The 21,930-nt window shown below is 53.1% G+C and overlaps 1 protein-coding gene and 1 long non-coding RNA gene across 7 annotated transcripts in view; one reads left to right on the plus strand and one right to left on the minus strand.

Moving 5' to 3' along the window:
• The first annotated feature begins 2,337 nt into the window (after positions 1-2,337).
• LOC101327407 (protein kinase X-linked) overlaps positions 2,338-21,930 on the plus strand; it is an 85,546-nt gene continuing 65,953 nt past the window's right edge. For 2 of the 6 annotated variants that reach the window (XM_073798960.1, XM_033849758.2), the window contains exon 1: positions 4,177-4,713. In XM_073798960.1, the coding sequence (XP_073655061.1) occupies positions 4,548-4,713 (166 nt within the window). In that variant the 5' untranslated portion in view covers positions 4,177-4,547. Of the gene's footprint in view, positions 2,426-4,176; positions 4,714-21,930 lie in introns of those variants that run through there. The other 4 variants (XM_033849759.2, XM_033849757.2, XM_073798959.1 and 1 more) reach the window with 4 other exon arrangements.
• Positions 13,028-14,397, minus strand: LOC117310339 (uncharacterized). Its single transcript, XR_004524506.2, has 2 exons — positions 13,808-14,397; positions 13,028-13,304 (listed from the first exon to the last, which is right to left on the minus strand). It is a non-coding gene; the product is annotated as an uncharacterized lncRNA (long non-coding RNA).

The following is a 21,930-nucleotide window of genomic DNA, read 5'->3' on the forward strand; positions in this document are numbered from 1 at the left end:
AGATGTTCCATGAATCTCTTCAGCATCTGACAAGTAAAAACTTGCCTGCATCTCTTCGGTGATGAGTAAATGCACCTTCTTCTAATTACAGGCTGGTCTATCCCAGGCAATGTGTCTATTCTCAACACGTTCCTCTACAGCTTCCTTTGAAATCTCTCAAGAAAAGCCTCCGAGTAAATAGACACGTATAAAAACATTATTCAGGCCTTCCCTGGTGGCGCAGCGGTTGAGAGTCCGCCTGCCGATGCAGGGGACACGGGTTCGTGCCCCGGTCCGGGAGGATCCCACGTGCCGCGGAGCGGCTGGGCCCGTGAGCCATGGCCGCTGAGCCTGCGCGTCCGGAGCCCGTGCTCCGCAACGGGAGAGGCCACAACAGTGAGAGGCCCGTGTACCGCAAAAACAGAAACAAAACAAAACCATTATTCATAGACGTTGGAGCTCCATACATGAATAAGAGCAGTGTGACAGTCAAATGTCCTTGTACTTTTTCAGATTTTTAACCTTCAGTTTGTAGAGAGGGTGGCTTAGGGTTTTGTGTTAGTGATGGTGGGTTCCTTCATTTTACCCAAATGTGCACATGTTTAACCATGCAGGATTCTACCTTGGATGAGTTCCTTGCTCTCAGCCCGTTTGGAGTTCGTGGCCTCCCTAACCAGGGCAGCGTGTGTGACATCTCCATGGTGAAAACTTCATTTCCATCAGCAGGAAGGCCATTGCTAGGTCACAACTTATCCACGTATGTTGGGTCAAACACTTACTCAACAAGTGAAATTGAAGCTGTTGGAAAAGGGGGTCCGCTTTGCATAAAATATCTCTAGAGAGCCAGGCGCCAAAATACAGCCTTGGGGCGCGTGGGGACGCTTTGCGAGTGGTGGGGATTCAGCTGGGCTCCCACCGGGGCAGGCCTCTGATGACGGTGGGTGTTCTGATCGTAATGATAAAAGAAGTAGCATCATCTGTGACTCATCGTGACAGCAGCGGTCCATCCGTGGAGGCAGAAGTGCCCAGGATTGTAATAGAACGTAGCCAACTAACTAGGTTATCGTGAATTTCTAGCGCATGAAACCAACGCAAACCCACCCCAGGGCCATCCGGACAAGGGAAAAAGAAGCAGCAGAGGGTTGCAAACCTACTAAAGGTGAGCGCTTATAAATACTTGAATCACTCCTTGCCAGGAAAACATTCACTGGTGCCGAATGAAAGCACAAAACCCCCCTACGAGCCTATGCAGCAGCTCACCTGAGAAAGAGGAACAAAATCACTGAGCATGAGACATGACCTAGGCTATTCCTCGTAAACCACGGCTTCATCTGAATGACAGTAAAGTCTAACCACGCAAATCGGAAACCGTATTCCTGTAACTGGACGCTTCTCTGAATCAGAATATATACTAAAATATATTAGAATGTATATTCCAGAATATATTAGAATGTAGTAATGTCACATAAATAATACCTAATATTATATATAAATTGTAGCGTCTGAAGGCAGCTGAAAACTTCTTTTGGAATATATATATTAGGACATATAATAAAACATGAGAATATATATCTCAGAATAGATTAGAATATGTGGGGTATAAATAGTATCTCATATTATATACATTAAAAACTGTAAAGTCTGTGAGGGCAGCTGAAAACCTCTTGGAATATATATATTAGAACATATAATAAAACATATTAGAATATATATTCAGAATAGAATATATGTGATATAATAATATCTAATATAGATAAAGTCTGTGAGGGCAGCTGAACACTTCTTTTGGAATATATATATTGGAACATAATCAGATAGAATATATACTGTAAAACATATGTATCACGGAATAGATTAGAATATAATATGTGATATTTAATATCTATTATACACGTATAAATTGTTAAGTCTGTGAAGGCTGGTAAACACTTTAGAATATATATCAGAACACATTGGAATGTAATATAGATATAATAATGTAGAGAGACTGTAAACTTCGTGAAGGCAACTGTGCGCTTTTTATTTTCACTCGGTACACACACGCACACATATCTACCTGTCTACTTATAGACATGCGCATTTCCAAATACATGCAATTCCAAAAGAAGTGTCCAGCTGCCCTCACGGACCACCCTTTTTCTCTCTCCCTCATTCAACCCCGCCTACACCTGTTCCGGCGTTGACTTTAGAGCTCATTCTGCGTACGGGGAGCGTTTAGTCCGCTGGGTTACAGAGTTCGGTATTTCCCTGCCCCATCACCACCGAATGCTCATCCCAAAGGCGGTACAAATGCCCCTGTAATGCCTCGCTTGCACGGCTTTTTTTTTCTTTTTTGCCTTTCAAGAAATATGCTGTGGTTTCTGAAGAATTTTTATGAGCCTTCCAGATGAAAGCGACTTTGTTCATCAAGGTGTTGTGAAACCCGCCGGGATATTTATAGGAACAGGTAGGTATGCGGTCAAACTCCGGGCGGGCGAGGAAGGGTCAGATCCACGCCGCCACCCAGAGTTTAACTCTGCAAGCGTCTCTGTTACTTTTTCCTCCCCGGCTGCCATTAGAAGGGCAAGGCGTGCCTTTCACTGGGTGTGAAACACTAGCCTTGACCATCGACCTTAATTAGCCAGCCCGACCGCAGTCACAAGGTCGCGTCCGCGGGGAGCGGGCGCGCGCTCCGCGTGGAGTTGCGCCCTTGCCCGGCGTGGACCGTCCCGGTCGCCCCTCCGCGGGGCACGGCCTGGTGGCCTGAGCGCGGGGGACCAGTCCTTGTCTAAGCAGCCGCTGGGGCGCACGCGGCCCGCTCCTGGAGCGCATTTTTCGCATTCCAGCTCAAGATCTGGCAACCAGCAGAGAGCAGGCGTCTCGCCCGGGGAAAAAGCCACCCACATTGTGCAGAGGAGGGCAGGGGCGCGGCTGGCAGCCGGGGGCCAGAGCACCACACCCAGAGCCGGTTCTGATTTCCTGTCACCCCCTCCCAGTTGGCCAAGCGAGGCAGGCCCGGCCTGGTCCCCCGTAAAACGCCTCCTTTCTGTAGTTCTGGCCTCTGCGACAGACCGTCCCCACGCCGACTAGAGGACTCAGGGGCAGGACCCTCCCTTTCAAGGGCGGAATCGCTGGAATCCCGCCAAACAATAGGGCAGGCTCGGTGCCTCTCGCTGCTCAAACTGTGGTCCGCGGACCTGCGGCCCGGATAGCCCTGGGGGCTGCTCTGAAAGACCGATTCCAGGCGTTCCTTGCCCGGCCCGCTGTGGTCCAAGGAGCACTTTAACCAGATCCCCGGAAAAACAGTGGCCGCATCCGTCTAGTTACATTTGCATTTCAGATACAGCCCCGACATTTTGGGGGTATAACTATAACCAAAGGTGGCCTGGGACACACTTCCCATTAGGAAAAACCTAACGCTATCGTTGTGTAGTTGTCTGTGACCGTACTGCGTTTCTTTTCCGAAATCGTCCCTGGTGTGTTTACACCAGCTGCCCGTCAAGTTGCATGCGCCGCATTTGGTAGTTGTCTGATTGTTACCTGCCTCTTAGTATTTTAAGAAATGGTTCTTTTGAAATAATTAAAGATTTATCGGAAGCTGTCAAGAAACGCTCCGGGAGCGCGGCTCCGCGCCTCCCCCATGGTGCGTATCTTACATGACTGCAGTCCAACAAGCCAGCGCTGGGAGCGGCCTTGGTCCCGATGGTTATTCGCCAGACGTGGCGGCCGCCCGCCGGGACTCGCGGGCATCGCGCGGTCGGCGGAGCGCGCCCCATCCGCATCCAACTCCAGCTTTATTTTTTAACTTTACTTTTCTTTAAGCCACGCCCTCCCGCTCCCCAGCCGATCCCGCCTTCCCCCAGCCTTCCGGGCTGGGGCGCAGGGGGCGCGGGGACAGGCCTGCGCGTCTCCCGGGGGAGCTCGGCCGAGACCCCATCCCTGGGGCGCCCCGGGGCGCGGAGGCCGCGCAAGCAACCTGGTCGCCCGCGCCCGCGCCAGCGCCCGCCCCAGAATGGCGGGAGAGGCTCCTGGCGCCCGGGCCCTGAGCTCCCAGGGCTGGGGCGCGGAGGGGGCGGGGCGCGGCGGCGCGGGCCACACCCCCAGCCGGGCGGGCTGAGTCCGGGCCGGCGCCCGGGCGGGCGGAGGGAGCGCGCGGCCCCGCCCAGGCCGTTTCCGCCCGGCCCCCCAGCAGCGCGCACGCAGCGCCCGCGCGGCGGCGGCGGGCGCGGGACGAGAGGAATGAACAGGCGGCCGGGCGGCCGCGGCCAGAACCCCGCCTCGCGCCCGCCCGCCCGGGCCGCGTCCCCCGCCCAGGCCACGCCGCGCCCGCCCTCAGAGGCCGCTGGCTACTCCCACCGGCTGCCGCCGCCGCTCCTGCCCTGAGCGCCGCCCCGCGCCCAGCCATTGTCCCCGCCGCGCCGCCTGCTGCGCCCGGCCGCCGACCGGGAGGCGGGGGCCGCGCATGGGTGGCCGCCGCTGATGCCGCCGCCGCCGCCGCCGCCGCGCCGCCCTCCGAGGCTGCGTCCCGGGAAGCCCGGCCCCCCGCGCCCCCCGGCCCGGCCCGGCGTCCCGGACCTGAGCGCGCCCCCATGGAGGCGCCCGGGCTGGCCAAGGCGGCCGCGGCGGACGCCGACGCCCGAGAGAGCTCGGGGGAGACCCCCGACGGCGCGCCCGCGCACTTCCCCGGCCCCGGGGCGCCCTCGCCGGAGCCGCCCGCCTACCGCCCGCAGGACTTCGACACGCTGGCCACCGTGGGTGAGTGCGACGCGCGGGGACCCGGCCCGCTGGGGCGCTCGGCGCCGCCCGGGAAGCCGGCGTCAGACAAAAGGCTTGTGTGCGGTCGCCCGGCCGCCGCCCGGGGAGGGCCCTGCCTGGTCCCGCCTGCTCGGGATCTCCGCGCGGGGCTCCCCGTGCGCCCTAGGTCCGCCGAACGCCCCAAGACTTGGAGGGCTTCCTTCCGGCCCCCGAGAGCCTCCCCACCTGCGGGCGCTCTGCCCCGCACCTCCGAAGTCTCCTGTTTTAGACCTTCCCTCCCGCCCCCCAGCAACCTCCCCGGTGTCTGGGCCCCCCCGACGTCACAGAACTTGCTGGGGTCACGTCACATTGAGGGCGGCGGCGGCCGCGGAGACCCTTGCAGACCTCACCTTGGCCAGGCTCCCCCTCTCCCCCGCGTCAGGATGCTCCCGCGTGGACTTGAGAGCGTATCTGGAACTGGGAGGTCAGGTGTCCCGTGGCGTTTTAGGGGCGCGGGGCGGCGTTGGGGGTGAATTACGCATTTCCTTATCCTGCCGTATTTTCCGTCTGTGTATCCGGAACTGGGCATTTCTTTTATCCCGGCACTGATTTCCTTTTTGTCGTCCTCCTTTGAACCTGACCACTCCTAGGCAGCTGGAAACGTGAAGTCTCCAGTCCCATGAGTGCCTGGATCCCAAAACGTGTTGGTGTATGGAGCCCGCCCTGAGTGGGTCAGAATATCCCGACTCCGCGAGGGCGCTGCCTTCAGGCTGTGGGCTCAAGCCAGCCTGTGGCTTCTTAGCAACCCTTTGTTGCTAAGGGAGTTGTCCCAACCTGTCAGGAAAGAATCAGTGGGGAAGGGGGCACATACCGTAAATGACCCTGGAGCAGGGGTACCCAGGTACTTCTTCGGGCCCTTCCCCACCCTCTCTTGGAAGGGAGGAAGCATTGGCCTCAAGGGCATGGCTTGGGGTTTCATATGACCAAGGGGCACAGCCAGAATGGCATTAAAACCACTCAGAGTGGCCTTGAAACCTTCCCTTTTCCGTCAGTAGCCTTTTGCCGGTATGTAGTTGGCTGTGAGGAAGGGGTGCCCAGGAAGCCTCGTTTGGGACGGAGGGGACAGGAGGCACCCTCCCTCTCTCCTGTTTCTCTCCTCCTCTCCCTCCAAGCCTTCTTGTCCATCTCCTCCTTCATCTTCTTTCTCTCTCTCTGTCCATCTCTCCCTCCCTTTCCTGTTTTTCTCTCTCTCTGTGTGTCTCTCTGTCTCATCTTCTCCATCTTCTCTCTCTCTCCCTTTCTTTTTCTCTGTCTCTCCCTCCCTCCCTCCCTCCCTCTGGGGCGCTCTGCAGGGCTGCTTTAAAAGCTGGCTGTGTTTTGCAGGGTAGGAGACGAGGATAGAAACCTAGACCAGTGCAGTCATACCGGTAGGTGGAAACACAATTCAACAATGGAAAGTTGGTGGAGGACCCGGCGGCCCTTGGCACACGGCGCTGGCAACTGGATCTGTTTTGGGCACTTAAGCAAGTCTATTGTGAAAGGTGCCAGGGCATCAGGCGGGGCGTGGGCTGGGGGGTGGGCTGCGGACGTGGCGTAGCCCGGTGTCTGCAGCTGCCTGGGGGCCCTTTGGGCGCTGCCTAGTGGGCATAGGGTGCCCAGTGAGTCATCTTGTCCTTAAAAATAGAAAGTCACTGGCTCTGGGGACCGAGCAGGGCCGGGTGGGGGGGAAATGAGCTCTCCAGTTGTCTTTCCCTTTCTTAATGAAGAAGATACTTGCTCTTCAAGGATAACTTCCTGTGGGTTCCAAGGGTGTGAAGGGAGAGCCAGGTCACACGTGTTCAGGATGTTGGACCAGCAGGGGCCTGGGACCCAGGGTGTGTGTGTGTGTGTGGCTTTGCAGTTTTGGTGGCTTTTTAAAATCACCTTTTGCCAGAACTTTCTTTAATATTCCAGATTTATCTGCGCATGGTTAATCTAAGAGAGTAAGAATAAGCTTTTAAAAAATCCCAAACCCATCAGAGGTGTTAGAGTTTCCAGTAACGTTAGACCATGAGGTGTCATGGACAAAAGTGAGGGGCTATGTTGGGCTCTTTACCCACAGTTAGAACGCAGTTGGGGCCAGCATGGTGCCTCTTCATCCTAAGCTTCGGGCCCAGGAAACTTAAGTTCCCTTTTGACTGCCCCGGACCCATCCCTAACTGTCGCCCATCGCAAACAGGCACCCCCAGTGGCTCTGAATCGTCTGAGGCCATCTGTATGCATTTCTCCAGCTGAGCAAGGCTGTCTTCCACAACTTGAAAAGAACCCACACACAAAACAGAAGACAAAAAAAACATCCTGACAAACCTCTCAGCCTTTCTTAGCATAACCACAATCCCCACGCCCTTGGAACCTTCCAGAATGAGTCAGGGTGGAAGGACCGGGCCGGCTGGGCTTGTCCTCCACCCTGAAGTTCTGGCCTCACACAGTTGTGCATTTTCACCTGGTCTGATCTCCACTCCGGTGTGTGAGCTCTTCTTTTTCTCACCAACAGGTGTTTTTTTCATCCTTTTCTTTTGCCTGTGAGCTGGGCCCCGGGGGAGGCGCCTGTGGGACAGAATTGCTGACTCACAATCCCCCAAGGACGGTTGTGACGATCAGCGCAGGTGGAACGCAGCAGGTGGGCACAGATGTGCTTCTCCATGATTTAGCAAAACCGGCAGTGGCTGTTCAGATGGCAGGACCCCCCAGGAGGGTTGGCACCAGGATACCGAGACCCAGCTGGAAGCCGACGGCCCAGTTCACGGGGCGGCATGACACCTTGGAGATAGAATAAGGAGGAAAGTCAGTGACCAGTAAGGTCTCAGATGCTCTTATTCTGTGCTCCTCAATAAACTGTCTGTGGGAAGTTGTCCGTGTTCTAGGTTGATTAGCCCTCCACAAATTCAGACAGCTTGGAAGAAAGCTTAGCTTATGTTGGTGAAAAATCTCATGGGCATTTTGGTGTTGTTGTTGTTGGGGGTAGGAGTTTATTAGTTTATTCATTTATTTTTGCTGTGTTGGGTCTTCGTTTCTGTGCGAGGGCTTTCTCTAGTTGTGGCAAGCGGGGGCTGCTCTTCGTCGCGGTGCGCGGGCCTCTCACTATCGCGGCCTCTCTTATTGCGGAGCACAGGCTCCAGACGCGCAGGCTCAGTAGTTGTGGCTCACGGGCCTAGTTGCTCCGCGGCATGTGGGATCCTCCCAGACCAGGGCTCGAACCTGTGTCCCCTGCATTAGCAGGCAGATTCTCAACCACTGCGCCACCAGAGAAGCCCCAACATGGGCATTTTTTAAAGAGCGTGGAAGAGACCTTGGGTCCTGTCTTGGCCAAACTGATTTCATAGATTGAAAAACAGGCCCAGTTACAGAAGGAATGGTGTGCAGCCCCCCGGTCCACATTCCTGGTCCAGGTAACCAAGCTTGATTTCTCGCTATGAGCACGAACAATGGTGCTATTAAAGATAAAATGTTTTGAAATAATGATAGGTGCACGGGGGATTCCAAAACCTGCACCTAGTCCCATGCACCCTTCATGAAGTTTTCCCCCGTGATGTCTTCTGTAGGTGTCACACAATATCAAAACCAGGACGCACGCCGTCGTGGGGTCCATCCTGCTAAGAGACCACAGACCTTCATCAGTGCTCCCACCTTTCATGGGAACTCCTTTGAGCTTGTGAGGAGCGGGCATGCGTTTGGTTTTGTGCAGTTTTATCCTGTACATCCGTCTGGGCAGCCACCAGCCCCGAGATCGAGGCACAAAGCTCATTCCCTGACCACAGAAACGCGCTCACGCCTGACACTTGTATTTTTTTACTATCACGTCACACTGTCAGAAAGTTGTATTTTCTTTAGACCGAGGAGACCTTCCGTAGTGAGTAATTAAACCTGCACTGTTGTCTCTTACTTTCATTTTCCTCCCTGCTGATAAGATTGTCTCATGCACCCTTGGTTCCCCAGAACCGGCCCTAATTTTTTTCTCTCCCACCAGGGACTCCCAAAGCATCACCGGGAGCAGCACGCCCTGGAGGCGGGTGGAATCCGCAGTGGGGAGATTTCCCACTGCATGTGAATGGCTTCTCCCGGGGCGATGTTGACAGAAGCCTTTAGGAGGGAATGTTGCTTACGGTGTAGTGATACCCAGAAAATTGTGTTCACCTTTTAATCTGATTTACCTTGAGTGGGCGTGAATGGTAGTTTCAACTTAAGAGCATCAGAGGAACTTCGAAAGTTGGGTAAAATACGAGAAAAGAATGTTTCTTTTTATAAAATTACGGAAAATACTAGAAAAGAATATTTCGTCTTACAGAAGTCCTGCAGGCTGTTCCTCCTCATTTAAAAAAAACTTTTACTTGTTTTTTGGCCACTGCCGGTGGCATGTGGGATGTCAGTTCCCTGACCAGGGATCGAACCCTGGCCGCCTGCAGTGGAAGCGCGGAGTCTTAACCGCTGGACCGCCGGGGAAGCCCCTGTTCCTTCTCATTTTTAAAAAATTGTAGTGAAATTCACATAACACAAAAGGAACCATTTCAAAGGGAACCGTGCCGTGGCGCTTTACACGTTCACAAAGTCGCACGACCCTCATCTCTGTGAGGTTCCAGAACATTTTCGTCTGCTGCCCCCGCAGGGCGACCCCAAATCTGTGAGCAGTCACCCCCTATTTCCTCCGGCTGCTGGGAACCCCCATCTGCTTTCTGTCTCCGTGGATCTGTCTGTTTTGTGTCGTCTTCATCTTACACACTCTGCTTTCTTACTTTGCATCTCCAAGGGGACGGCGGGGTGGGGGGAGGGGGGGGACTTTGGGAAGAGAAGCTTAGGAGATGCACAGCCAATAGTTCCCTGCTCAGGAGGAGAAAAGGAAAATGCGCCAGAGGATAGAAAGTGTGGGATGGGGGGGGGGGCGGTCAGGTGAAGACTAGCCAGGAGGAGAAACGTGCAGGCAGTGAGAGAGGCAGGGGTGAGCCAACGAGTCACAGACACGTGCACACAGAACCCGCTGTCCTGGGTCGGATCGAGTCCCCTTCTCCCCCGAAATTCAGGTCCTCTCAGAACCTGGGAACCTGGGAATTTGGGGGGGCACAGACATCCAGTCCATAACACTGGGTTGACTCCTCCTTACATGTCACCCTGGCTTCTTTCTCCTGAGCTTCTGCCTTTGGGGTGCAGGTGGCTGTCCGAGCAACAGCCTCACCTTGCCACGTCCTGGATTCCTTACAGGAGGACACCTCTCTCCCTGGATCTGGGGACGACCCTCCTTGTCCCGACCTGGCTCATGCATGGGGACGAGGACATGACGCCATGATGCTGGTCTCAGACCTGCTTCCGGGATGGGTCTCTCCACAGTTGGGGACCACCAAGGAGGCCTTGTCTGTCACTGCAAGAAAAGGGCAGAAGCACCCCGTGACACAGACACACGCTTCCCCTTTCCGGGGTCACTTGAAGCTTGTGAGCACGATGTTCTTCTTGAGAAACACGTGTTCAGGATTCTCAGTGCCTCCTTCAGTCTCAGGAGCAACTTCTTGGGGCTTTCTTGGTATTTTCCCCCAAGTTTGTTTGCTTATTTTCAAACACCCACATGTCACCACCTTCACACCATTTAAAACGTTTCCCCTTTTCTTTGAAAACTACAAATGCTCTTTCTTGCTGGGAAGAACAGTAAAGAACTGAGACAGGAAGGTTCTTTAGAGAACCTAACAGAAAAGAATCAGGGGTAAATCCAAGGTTTGGGGTTTACATGATTGGAAAGCTGTACCACCCCTTGGAGACACTGAGGGGGTTAGGGATGGAGCAGTGTTGGGGGGAAAAGCCCAGGGGTACCGTTCGGGACATGGTTAGTTTGATCTGCCTGGGAGGTGTCTTTGTCGTTATCTACATCGTCTCCGTCCCCTTCCGCCACCTGCTGCCACATCCTGCCACCCTCCACCAGCATCACCTGCATCACTTCTGACCCTCGGGGAACTTTCGTTTAATGGAAACGCACGGAAGGTTGTTGTAACGTGAACAATTCAGTGGCACAGTGCTGTGCAACCACCGCCTCTGTCTGGTTCTAAAACATTTTCGTCATCCCCCGAAGGACACGCTCTGCCCGTCAGGCAGTCACTCCCCGGCCCCTGGCGAACGCTAACCCACGTCTCTGTGGCTTTGCGTGTGCTGGACGTTTCGCGTCAGTGGAATCCTACACTGTCTGGCCTTTCGTGTCCGGCTTCTCACCGAGCTTCACATTCTTGAATTTTATCCTGGTAGCCTGTGTGAGTGCCTCATTCCTTTCTAGGCTGAGTCATGTTTCATTGTGCTGGATGGACCCCATTTTGTTTCTCCTGTTGCATGCATTTGCTTAGAGAAACAATGTACCACAGCCTGGGCGGCTTAAACAATAGACATTTATTTTCACACAGCCCTGGAGGCCGGAATCTGAGATCCAGGCGTGGGCAGGGCTGGGTTCCTCCCGAGGCCTCTCTCCTGGGCGTGTAGACGGCCGTCTCCTCCCTGTGTCCTCATGGGGTCGCCTCTCTCTGCGCGTCTGTGTCCTGATCTCCTCTTCTTATAAGGAACCAGTGCTCTGGGATCAGGGCCCACCCTAATGACCTCATTTTACCTAAAGACCCCATCTCCAAATACAGCCGCATCCTGAGGTGCTGGGGGTCAGGACTTCAAGATGAAATCCTTTGGGTGGAGGGACGCAGTTCAGCCCACGACACCATGAACCTTTCAATGCATCGTATGGTACCTCAGCCTCCTTGGCGTTCCCATGATGCACTAGTTGAGCCTCACCCCAGGTGGACTTGGCTCATTGCATCCAGGGTAGGCACCATAGTATCATCACCCTCATCATCACCAGCGTCACCTTTTCCAAACACAGGCTCATCTCGTGTTCCAGGACATACGGTAGCGTCTTTGCGTGGCTTTGGCGCTGACTCCTCTCAGCACACCTGTCGTGCGTCCACCCCTCCGATGCTCAGAGCACCTCCTTCTTCTGACCCCGGAGTCAGGGAGCCGGGGAGGGGAGGGGGGCGGGCAGGGCCCGCACAGGGAGCCCAGTGCAAGCTCCACTTCCCGTGGTCTCCTGTTGGGATCTCTCGCGTGGCCTTTCCCACCTGTGGGCTACTGGAACAAATGACCTCGAACTCAGTGGCTTAAAACAACATGCATTGATTAACCTGCAGTTCCAAGGGTTAGGAGTCTGGAAATGGTATTACTGGTTGTTTTTTTTCCTTTCTTTCTTTGTTTTTTGGCCGTGCTGTGCAGCTCGCAGGATCTCAGTTCTCCAGTGCTCTCGGCAGTGAAAGCTCCCAGCCCTAACCACTGGACCGCCAGGGAATTCCCAGCATGGCTGGGTTAAAAACCAAGGTGTGAAAAAAAAAAAAAAACCAAGGCGTGGGCAAGGCTGTGTGCCTTTGGGAGACTCCAGGGGAGAATTCTTTCCTGGCCTTTTGCAGCTCCTAGAAGCCGCCCGCATTCCTTTGTTTATGATAATCTTCCTTCGTCATTGAAGACGGCATTGCCGGGTCAACCCTTCTCGTGCCGTTTCTCTCCTGCTTCTCTCGGCTCCTTCTAAGGACCCCACTGGATTCACCCAGCTAACCCAGGGGCATCTCGCTATTAAGGCTCTGCTGATTCACCTCTGTGGTTAGCTCCTTGAAACTCAGTTCCCCTCGGCCACGTAAATGAACGCGTCCCCGGGTTCTGGGGATGACGACAAGGACATCTTATTCTGTGTATCGTGCACTGATGCTTCTACTCTTCTGTGTGCGCCTCTCCTGAGACGCAGCACCGCTTTGGAGGACGTGGCGGGTGGATGGCTGCGCCCAGCCTGGCCTCAGCCCTGGTCTGACGGCCTTGACTTCCACAAACGGAGGGACCGCAGTTAGCAGTAAAAAGCTCTTCCGTTACTACCCGGGAGGAGAAACGGGAGATCCACTGACGGACAGACGGGGCTGGAAATGGGGTGTGTGTGTGCGCGTGCCCGTGCGCGCTGGGGAAGGGGTTCATGAGTTACCTGAGGCTGTCACATCTTTGCCCTCTTTTGAGGGGCTGGAATGGTGTCACCGCTGACTGCCACGTCCCCGGCCAAGCAGCACCAGTTCTCGTGTTGCAAGAGAAAGGCCAGTGACGGGGCTGCTCCCAGATGAGATGACAAAGCCTCATACCTTCGAGGAGCTTCTGGCCCCGGGATGGACCTTTGGACACACGGCTGTGACCCGTGCGGAGGCAGGTGTGGTTAGCCACGCGGAATCCCAGAAACCAAGCTGGTGTCCACGCGGGGGCGGGAGGTAACGGCGGCAGCGGGCGGTTTCTTCTCAAGGAGTCTTGAGCATGCTCATTGACTGGACAACACGGGGACGTTTATTTATCTTTTTTTTTGAGGAACTTGGCAGGCTCTCCCCCCGCCTCCCCGAGGTTACCCTTGGAAGAATAATAAAAGCAACACTATGAAGGCGTCTAAGCAGCTCCTAATTCCAGCAGCGTCGTGCCCCGCCTGCGTTTCACGGGGAGGACGGATCTGCGATACTGCGCTGGGTTGGGTGCCCAGGATGCTGCATCTCTCGCTACACCCCTACGGCACTCCAGTAAACGTCCGCTTGGCATCTGGGTTGCGTCTGCAAATAAGAGCATATGTTACAAATAGCTCTTCATTGCCTTTGGAGTTAGCCGTGGAGGACTCCAGTCACGCATCCTGAGTGTCCCCGAGGCTCGTCCCATTGGAACGCCCCGTATCAGTCAAGGCCGCGGATGGAGTGGGCGCGTGTGTTCTACGATGCAGGTCCTTTCCTCCTCCGGCACGGACCGTCCTGCTGCCCTGGGGCGTAGGAACGTGAAGGGGGCATTCTCCGTGTGGGTGGCTGTCACCCGTCCTGTGAGTCACCTTGTCCCCGTGTAGGAGCTCCCGTCGGACCCCTCTGGGCCGTCCTTCCAGCCTTTATTTCGCGCCAGGTGCTGCCGCGGCCTCCCCAGCACCTGCTTGGCCCAGTGCCTCCCGCTTAGTCTAGGAGGTCTGTCAAGACTAGACTCTGGGCGTCCGAGGTCCCCTCCCACTGGGTGATTCCATGCTTGAAAAAAAGATCCACCTTCCGCCCCTTGCACATCTGTTCACCCCACTCACCACTGGAAATTCACGCTGGCTTTCCCTCCAGTTACAGGAAAAACAAACCGTCTCCCGGAGTCCCTGCTCAAACGCGTGAGTTCCTGAAAATCGTTGCACCCAGCGCTCCCACGTCGTGCGCTGCTCTCTATACGCATCCTCTGGACGTGTCCTTTGGACACGGTTTTGATGAGGCGGGCTCATGGAAGGCGTTTGGAGGGCAGCCTCCCCAGGGTTCCTGTAACACAGTTGACAGTGATTTGGGTCGATGATGTCACTCTGCTGCCTCATTATCTCGGGAGCCAGTTCACTGAACAAAGGACCAGAACGGGCAGATCTGAGGGCTGGGTGTGGCGGGCAGGGCTCCGCTGCTCACAGGACGGCCTTTGTAACGCCGAGGGCACCTGGGGTCTGAGGTTGCAGGGGCAGACAGAAGCAGGGCTCGTGTGCCCACGCCTGCTTGTGCCTGGGTGTGTGCAGTCTGGGGGGGACGGCTAGCAGGGAGCGAGGAGAGGTGGGTAGTTAGCCAGCTGGTGTTTGCGGACAATTCCAAAAACATTCAGCACAGATTGAAAACTCTCGCTTGGAGGGTTCCCCCCCCGCCCCCCTAAATCGAACGGGCACCCAGAAGGCCAGCTATCTAGAGTTTCCTCTTGTGGAAATTCTGCCTGGGTGCTAGTTTCCATTTATCCTCACACCGTAGGGGGAAAAAACATTTACCCAGAAAAAAACCAAACACCAGTGAGTCAGAGTATTGGCTCCTTGAATATAGTCATGGTTGGCAGTGATTTTACTCATGAAGACGTTCATTTCGTTGATCCTCCGAAAGATGAGTTAGCGCGTTCTTTTGGTAACAGGTTCTGAGGTATCCGTTGTATTGATTTGGGTCAAAGCCGCAGCTTCTCGTTGTCTCCATTATTTTTTCTCTATTGATTTCTTGTTTTCTTTTATTATTATTATTTATTTCACTGCACTGCGTCTTAGTCGTGGCACGGGGCATCTGGTTCCTTGACCAGGGATCAGATCCGTGTCCCCTGCAGTGGAAGCGTGGAGTCTTAGCCACTGGACCACCAGGGAAGTCTCTTTTGTTTTCAAGTTCATTGTTTTCTGCTTGTAAAGTCAGTAAAGACCTAACACAGAGACGCGGGTTAGGTCTTTATTTCTGCTTGCTTTTGGTTTTTGTTACTCTTCTTTGGGTAGGCTTTTTCTTTCTTTCTTTCTTTCTTTTTTGGGTCTTTATTTACTTTTCCTGGTAGTAACATGTTGTATTTTGATTGAGATTCTGGGCTACTCCTCTGAGCCTCCCAGAGGGCCATGGAAGAAAGGGAATCGTGACCCAGGAGAACCGCTAAGCCTGCGTCATCTTTTCCCACCCTCCCAGGGCACCTTGGTCGTTGGGGGAGTCTTGTGTTCTATGCACTGTGGCTGGTGGACCCTCTTGCAGGTCTGTTTCCCTCTCCCAGCTGCTGCTGCTTTCCTGACAGTTCCCCCTCCACGAATGAAAACCCGCAGCTGCTTCCCTGGGGAGAACCAGCCACAGAAATAAGCAGGGAGAACAGCGAGTCGGCGGCCACCTGCTCCAGCCTGTTTCTGAGCGCAGTGCATTTCAGGACAGCCGCTCGGCTTCCTTAAAAGCAAAAGTAAAACGAGGGCGCCGTCAGCTTTAGACGTCAGCTTTACAATCCCCGTCTAGAACTGGGGATGCCATTGGCAAAACCGTCCGTGGGAGGGGTGGGGGTGTGGACCGGGTTCTTCACCTCCTGGGCTATCGGCGGGAGGTCTTCTACCTTTGTAAAAGGGGAAACCGACTTCTTTCTTTAGTTGTCCAGTGACTTTCCGTGCTGCTGTTTCTCCCTGCATGACTGCATACACAGGTGTGCACACACCCACGTACACTGGAAGGTTTTTGGCTGAGGGGGTGAGAACCCTTCTGGCTGTTGAAAACACTCCAGTTCTCCGGACGTTGCCAAATCCTCTGATGAAACCTGAGACCGGCCACCTCTTTGGATGGGAAAAGCCATCTCCTGTTGCCAGGCCCGCTGCCTAGCCTTCCTGTCAAGTCAGCAGGGCAGGTCGTTCCTAGGTAGACAGTCCCGAGTCTGCGCCAGAAGGTGGTTTCTGAATTGTCCCTTCAGAATGTTTTTGTTCTGGAAACAGTGCAACCTCTGACGGTCCAGGTTCCGGGCTGCTTCCTTTGCGGTCCAGGGTCCAGGCTGCTTCTTTTGCAGCCTAGAAAAGAGTAATGAATCGTGACAGACATCACACAGGGATAGGAAAGTAGAAGGCAGGGTTAGTCTAAAATGAGGACGCCAGCCCAGCCCAGGAATCGCTCAGTAGCACAGACAGCAGGAGTCTTGCATGTGGATTCCTGAAAGACCACAGGTTTGCAGGGGGGCCATCGAGACGGAGTGAGCAGCTTTTGTCAAGGCTCTGGAGGAACTGGAGACATTGTCTTTCTATCGATTTTATTTGTTGCCAGCATTAAACTTGACTTCCCGAGTGGCTGGCATGAAACAGGTCTCTGGCTGTCCTGACTCTGCATGGACTGGCCGTGCCCGGGTTTGTAGAGCAGTGTACTTGGGGTTATGAACATGTTCTCTGGCTCCAGCTGGGCAAGGCTCAGGCACGGGCATTGGGAGACACTCATTTCTGTCTTCTTAGTAGATGTTTGGATTCCATGTGCTTTCCCGGGACGTGGTTCGCCTGTGTCGTGCAAAGATGAAGGGTGGACGCTTACCCCAACCTGGGGCCACGGGGGACTTTTAAGATGACTCCTGGGGACCCTTAGGTCGCTCCCTCCCAGACCCCCTGGTCTCCGTCCTTAGTCTTTGGGGAATGAGGGTTATGCTGTGGGAATTGGATATCCTTGGCAGGTAGGAAATCCTGGAGGAAGACGGTTGAGGGAAGGTAGGTCTTTGTCACATTCCCAAATGACACCTTTGATCTTGGGGAGAAGGTTGTGGTTTGAAGTAGGAATCATCAGAAAGACTTTGAATGGGAGACAGTTATATTTGATTATGTGTCGTTTGTTCAGGTTTTCAGAATGCCCGTATTTAGTGCCGTGAGCTCTTAAATGATCACAAAATAGACACTAAATGAGAATGAAAAGGGCGGATTGTAATACCTAACAGACTCAACTCAAAATGTGTCTGCTTTGCAGAGTCTAAACTAAAAAGACTGTAAGAATATTTCTTTATCCAGTTTGGAAAATGCTGGCTCTTGCGAAATAGTCTATTTAAGAGGCAGAATGAAATGCCTCTTGAAAGACCGCGTCGGTTACGCGATGGGTTGCTACGGTCGGTCCATAGCTGAGATGCAAGTGGTTCTCCAAGTGGGGTCCTGGGGCCCATGGGAGTTCCTTGTGGGACTCTGAGGTCACTATGACTTTCGTAAGAATACGAAAGCATTATTTGCTTTTTTTTCCTCTCTCCTTCTCGCGTGAGTGTTGGGTGGCGTTTCCAGTGGCCGCCTGACGTGGCATCATGGTTGCCTCTTTGACCGCCAGTGAAATGCATCCTTGAGGGCTCTTGCGTTTTCTGTATTTTTGTTTTCCTTGTTACCGTGGCTGCTATCGAGAGGCACCCCAAGCCCCACACCAACAGACGCTCCTCAGGGATCTCGATAGGTTTCTAGCGCATCCAGAAATCCTGAGATCAGAGAGTCTGAGAGGTGCTGCTTGGAGCGTGGGGGGCTCTGAAGTGGACATTGACGGGCTTGCAGGTGCCCTGGGTCTGTGTCTACCACACAGTGTGTGCATCACTCTGTACCCTGGGGCACAGTAGGGACCCCAGCAGATTTGTCCAGCCAGACACTGGAAGGATGGATGTGTTGCTGGCTGTCAGTTACGCTGGCGAGAGTTCAGAGCCTGAGGTCAGTTGGAAGAATGGAAGGGTCACCTCTCAGGGATGTGATCAGCAACAGAGAGAAGAGACGAGGATCGGGGTCGGGGCTTTAGAAGAAGAAAGCTTCTTGTGCTCCGGGAACCCAGCGGTTGCTCAGCTGGGGGATATTTCAGCAGGATCCATGCTTTCCATTAACCATCACGTGAACGGTCTAAACATTGTAAAGACTATTATGCAACTTCAGTACAGTTTTCTGTTACCAAGAATAAGTCTAGGGCTAAACCCTGACCCTCCCGTGTCATGAAATCAGGATGATTCTCAGTAGTTTGGGAGCAGCATGGCGGCCTCAGCGCTGTCACGCAAATGAGCCAGGCTCCCGAGGAGACGCCGCAGGACCAGTTCAGCAAGTTCGCGTGCCTCGTTCTTGAGTCGTCTGCCTCTCCTGGATTCTCTCATGGCAAACTTCTCCTGTTCTTGGATTCTATAGAGCAGCGCGGTCCAAGAGAACTGGGTGCCGTGAGGACCATGTCCTAGAATCTATGTTGCTATGGTGACCAGCTGAGGTACCAGCTTCTTTTTTTAAAATTTATTTTATTGAAGTATAGTTGGTGTACAGTATTGTGTTCGTTTCAGGTGTACAGCAAAGCAAAGTGATTCGGTGATACGTGTGTAACATTCTTTTCCATGATGGTTTGTCACAGGATATTGAATAGAGTTCCCTGTGCTCCACAGCAGGACCTTGTTATCTATCCATCCTATACATAATAGTTTGCATCCGCTAATCCCAAGCTCCCACTCCATCCCTCCCCCACCTCCCCTCCCCCTTGGCAACCACAGGTCTGTTTTCTATGTCTGTGAGCCTATTTCTGTTTTGTAAATAAGTTCATCTGTGTTGTATTTTAGATTTCACATATAAGTGGTATCATATGATGTTTGTCTTTCTCTTTCTGACTTACTTCACTTAGTATGATAATCTCTAGGTCCATGCATGTTGCTGCCAGTGGCATTATTTCATTCTTTTTCATGGCTGAGTAATATTCCAGTGTATACATGTACCACATCTTCTTTATCTATTTCTCTGTCGATGGGCACTTAGGCTTCCATGTCTTGGCTGTTGTGAACAGTGCTGCTATGAACATAGGGGTGCATGTGTCTTTTCGGATTACAGTGTCGTCTGGATATATGCCCAGGAGAGGGATTGCTGGGTCATCATCAACTTCCTTATTTGACTCAACCTCACTTCATTGGACTTTAAATAAGTCACCTGTGTCTGGTAACTACCTCATTGGACAGCACAGCTTACACACCTAAGAATCTCAGCAGTCGTATAGGTCAACAAAATCAGACGTCAGAACTCCTTCCTTCTGGGATGCCACGACCTCAGGATCGTTTTTAAGTGATTTCTCAGACACTGTTAGGGATACCAATGGAAACAGCTCTTTAATAAAATTCTCGGCTGTCCCCTGATTCATTACGATACCTGGGATAAATGACACGTCAAAAAGACCTCCTTTCCCTAGTATAAGTGAATGTCCAGAGGCATACGTGTATTTTCCAAAAGTGATTGAATACCAGATGCCATTTCCTAAACATCTCTGGTTGCACGTTCCACACAGACCCCTTATAGCATCTCTTCTGTTTCTGTATGAACCATATTCTTGTGGTTACTTGAGGATTTCATAACAAAACACTTTCAAACGGGCAAAACACCTTCACTGATGGGAAGATGGAGTTTGTCAGCAGAAGACAAGCTGCATCTTCCTTGAGAAGATGTAGCGAAAGGTACAGTTTTAAATATATAGACACACAGGCATAGTTCGCGTTACCGCACTTCGCAGATGCCGCGTTTTTTTACAAATTGACGGTGTGTAGCAGCCCCGCCTGGAGCAAGCCTGTTGGTGCCACTTTTCCAACAGCACTTGCTCCCTTTGTGTCTCTGGGTCACATTGTGGTCGTTCTCGCCATATTTCAAACGTTTTCATTGTGATGATACGTGTCGTGGTATCTGTGACCAGGGAACTTGGATGTTACTGCAACGAGTCCCTGAAGGCTCGGAGGATGGTGTGCAGTTTTTAGCAAGAAGCTATTGTAAAGCGAAGGTCTGTACATTGTTTTTTTAGACAGAATGCTATTGCACACCTAACAGACTACAGGGGAGTCTGTCAACTGGGAAAGATCACTTTTATACGCCCTGGAAAACCAGAAAAATTCCTGTGACTCGATTTATTGCCATATTTGCTTTATTGAGTTCGTCTGGAACCCAACTTGTGTCTCTGAGGTCTGCCACTGTGTGTGTGTGTGTGTGTGTGTGTGTGTGTGTAATTTATTTCCGGCCTCTCTCCATTGTAAATATCATCAGAGACTTTTTTATTAATTAATTTTTATTGGAGTATAGTTGCTTTACAGTGTTGCGTTAGTTTCTGCTGTACAGCAAAGTGAATCGGCTCTACGTATCCATTTATCCCTTCTTTTTTGGATTTCCTTCCCGTTTAGGTCACCCCAGAGCACTGAGTAGAGTTCCCTGTGCTACACAGTAGCTTCGCATTAGTTGTTTATCGTATACATAGTATCAGTAGTGCAGAGACGTCTGATGTCGTGTGGCAACCTGACTGTACACAGATGCCACCTGCTTGCTGGTACGTGCGCACACGCGCACACACACACACACACACACACACACCCCTCATAGTCTCCCTCTCTCAAGTTTCCATTAAACTGATAATACAGTTTATTTTCAGGAACACAGGAATAACGTAGGTACAGACAGTCGTCACGAAGGAGCTGCAGGTGTCACGCACAGGTTAGAAGTTGCATCAGACTTCGGGGCAGCCCAGAGCACACGCCAGCGTGTAGGACAGTGTGGACGAAGCAGCATGGGGAGGGCGGGACACGCCAGACCCCAGACGAGCTGTGACAAGAGTGAGCATTGAGTGGGCCTTCCCGGGCGGCCCAGGGGTTAGGACTCGGTGCTCTCACTGCCGAGGGCTCGGGTTCGATCCCTGGTCGCGGAACGGGGATCCCCGCAAGCCACACGGCGGGGCCAAAAAAAAAAAAAGTAAGGCTTGAGTAAGGAAGCTCAGGGATCCCTGGAGAACTCTACAGCTCCTGTGATGAGCACGGTGCCCAGAAAACCATCAGCGCTGTTGGAACAGTTTATTCAGTAAAGAGACGGAAGGCAGTGGTTGCCCTCTAAGGGTAACGTTCTCCTAATGCTCTCATGCCGAGGGTCCCAGCCTCACTCACACGTGGAAACTTGAGTGGTCCTCTGAAGACCCTCATTCTTAACAGGAAACAGCCACCAAACTCGCCTTGTTGGATAGGTTTACACAGTCTGAGACATCAAGATAGCAGAAGACTTGAGATCCCAGAGAAAGCCAATAATTCAGGGAACCTAAGAGAAGGTGAAAACAAGGGAACATAGGGAATTTTGTTAAAAGTCTCACTTTGAGTCATTTTCAGAGAAGTTTGACAAGATACTGTATCCATCAACAATAATAGGAAGTTCCAATAAGAGAGAAACAGAAGAGTTTCCAACAGGATGGCTGGGTATTACAAAGGAGAATTTTCTAAAGTCCAAAGGGTGATCTGATCCATGCTTGTGACTGTAGTTATCATCCTGGAGCTGGTGGCCAAAGGCACAGCCGTCACCTGCACCTTGCTCTTGCGAGCTGCAGGGTGGTCTCCAAGGCAGACCCTGTTGGGTGGGTTTGTCTCTCTCTCCCCGACATCCAGGGGGCCCCTTATATTAATTTCCCGGGGCTCTTGTTACAAATCGTTACAAACCAGGTGACCTACAGAAACAGGAATCCATCCTCCCCCAGTCCTGGAGACCAGACGTCTGAGGTCAAGGTGTCCCAGGGCCGCGGTCCCTCCAGAGGCTCGGGGGGAGGGTCCTTCCTGCCTCTTCCAGCTTCTGGGGGCTCCAGGCGTCCCTGGACTTGTGGCCGCGTCCCTCCCGTCTCTGCCTTCCAGCTTCACAGGGCTTCTCCTCTGTGTTTGTGTCTCTCCTCTTCTGTGTCTTAGAAGGACCCTGTCATTAGATGTAGGGCCACCCTCCTCCAGAAGGACCTCATCTCAGACTCTTCACTTCATCACATCTGCAGAGACCCTGTTTCCAAATAACGTCCCATCCTAAGGTTCTGGGTGGACATGAATCTTTGGGGGCTCGATTGAACCCAGTAAGTACATCCCTGCTCCTCCAGACATCCGCAGGGTCCAACATGGAACTTGTCACCACCCTCCCCAAAACAGAACAACTCAGTGGGCCCTTTGGACACCTGCCAGGGGTTCCTGTCTTTTTTT

Source organism: Tursiops truncatus, chromosome X (genome assembly GCF_011762595.2).
Source record: "Tursiops truncatus isolate mTurTru1 chromosome X, mTurTru1.mat.Y, whole genome shotgun sequence".
Classification (NCBI taxonomy): Eukaryota; Metazoa; Chordata; class Mammalia; order Artiodactyla; family Delphinidae; genus Tursiops; species Tursiops truncatus.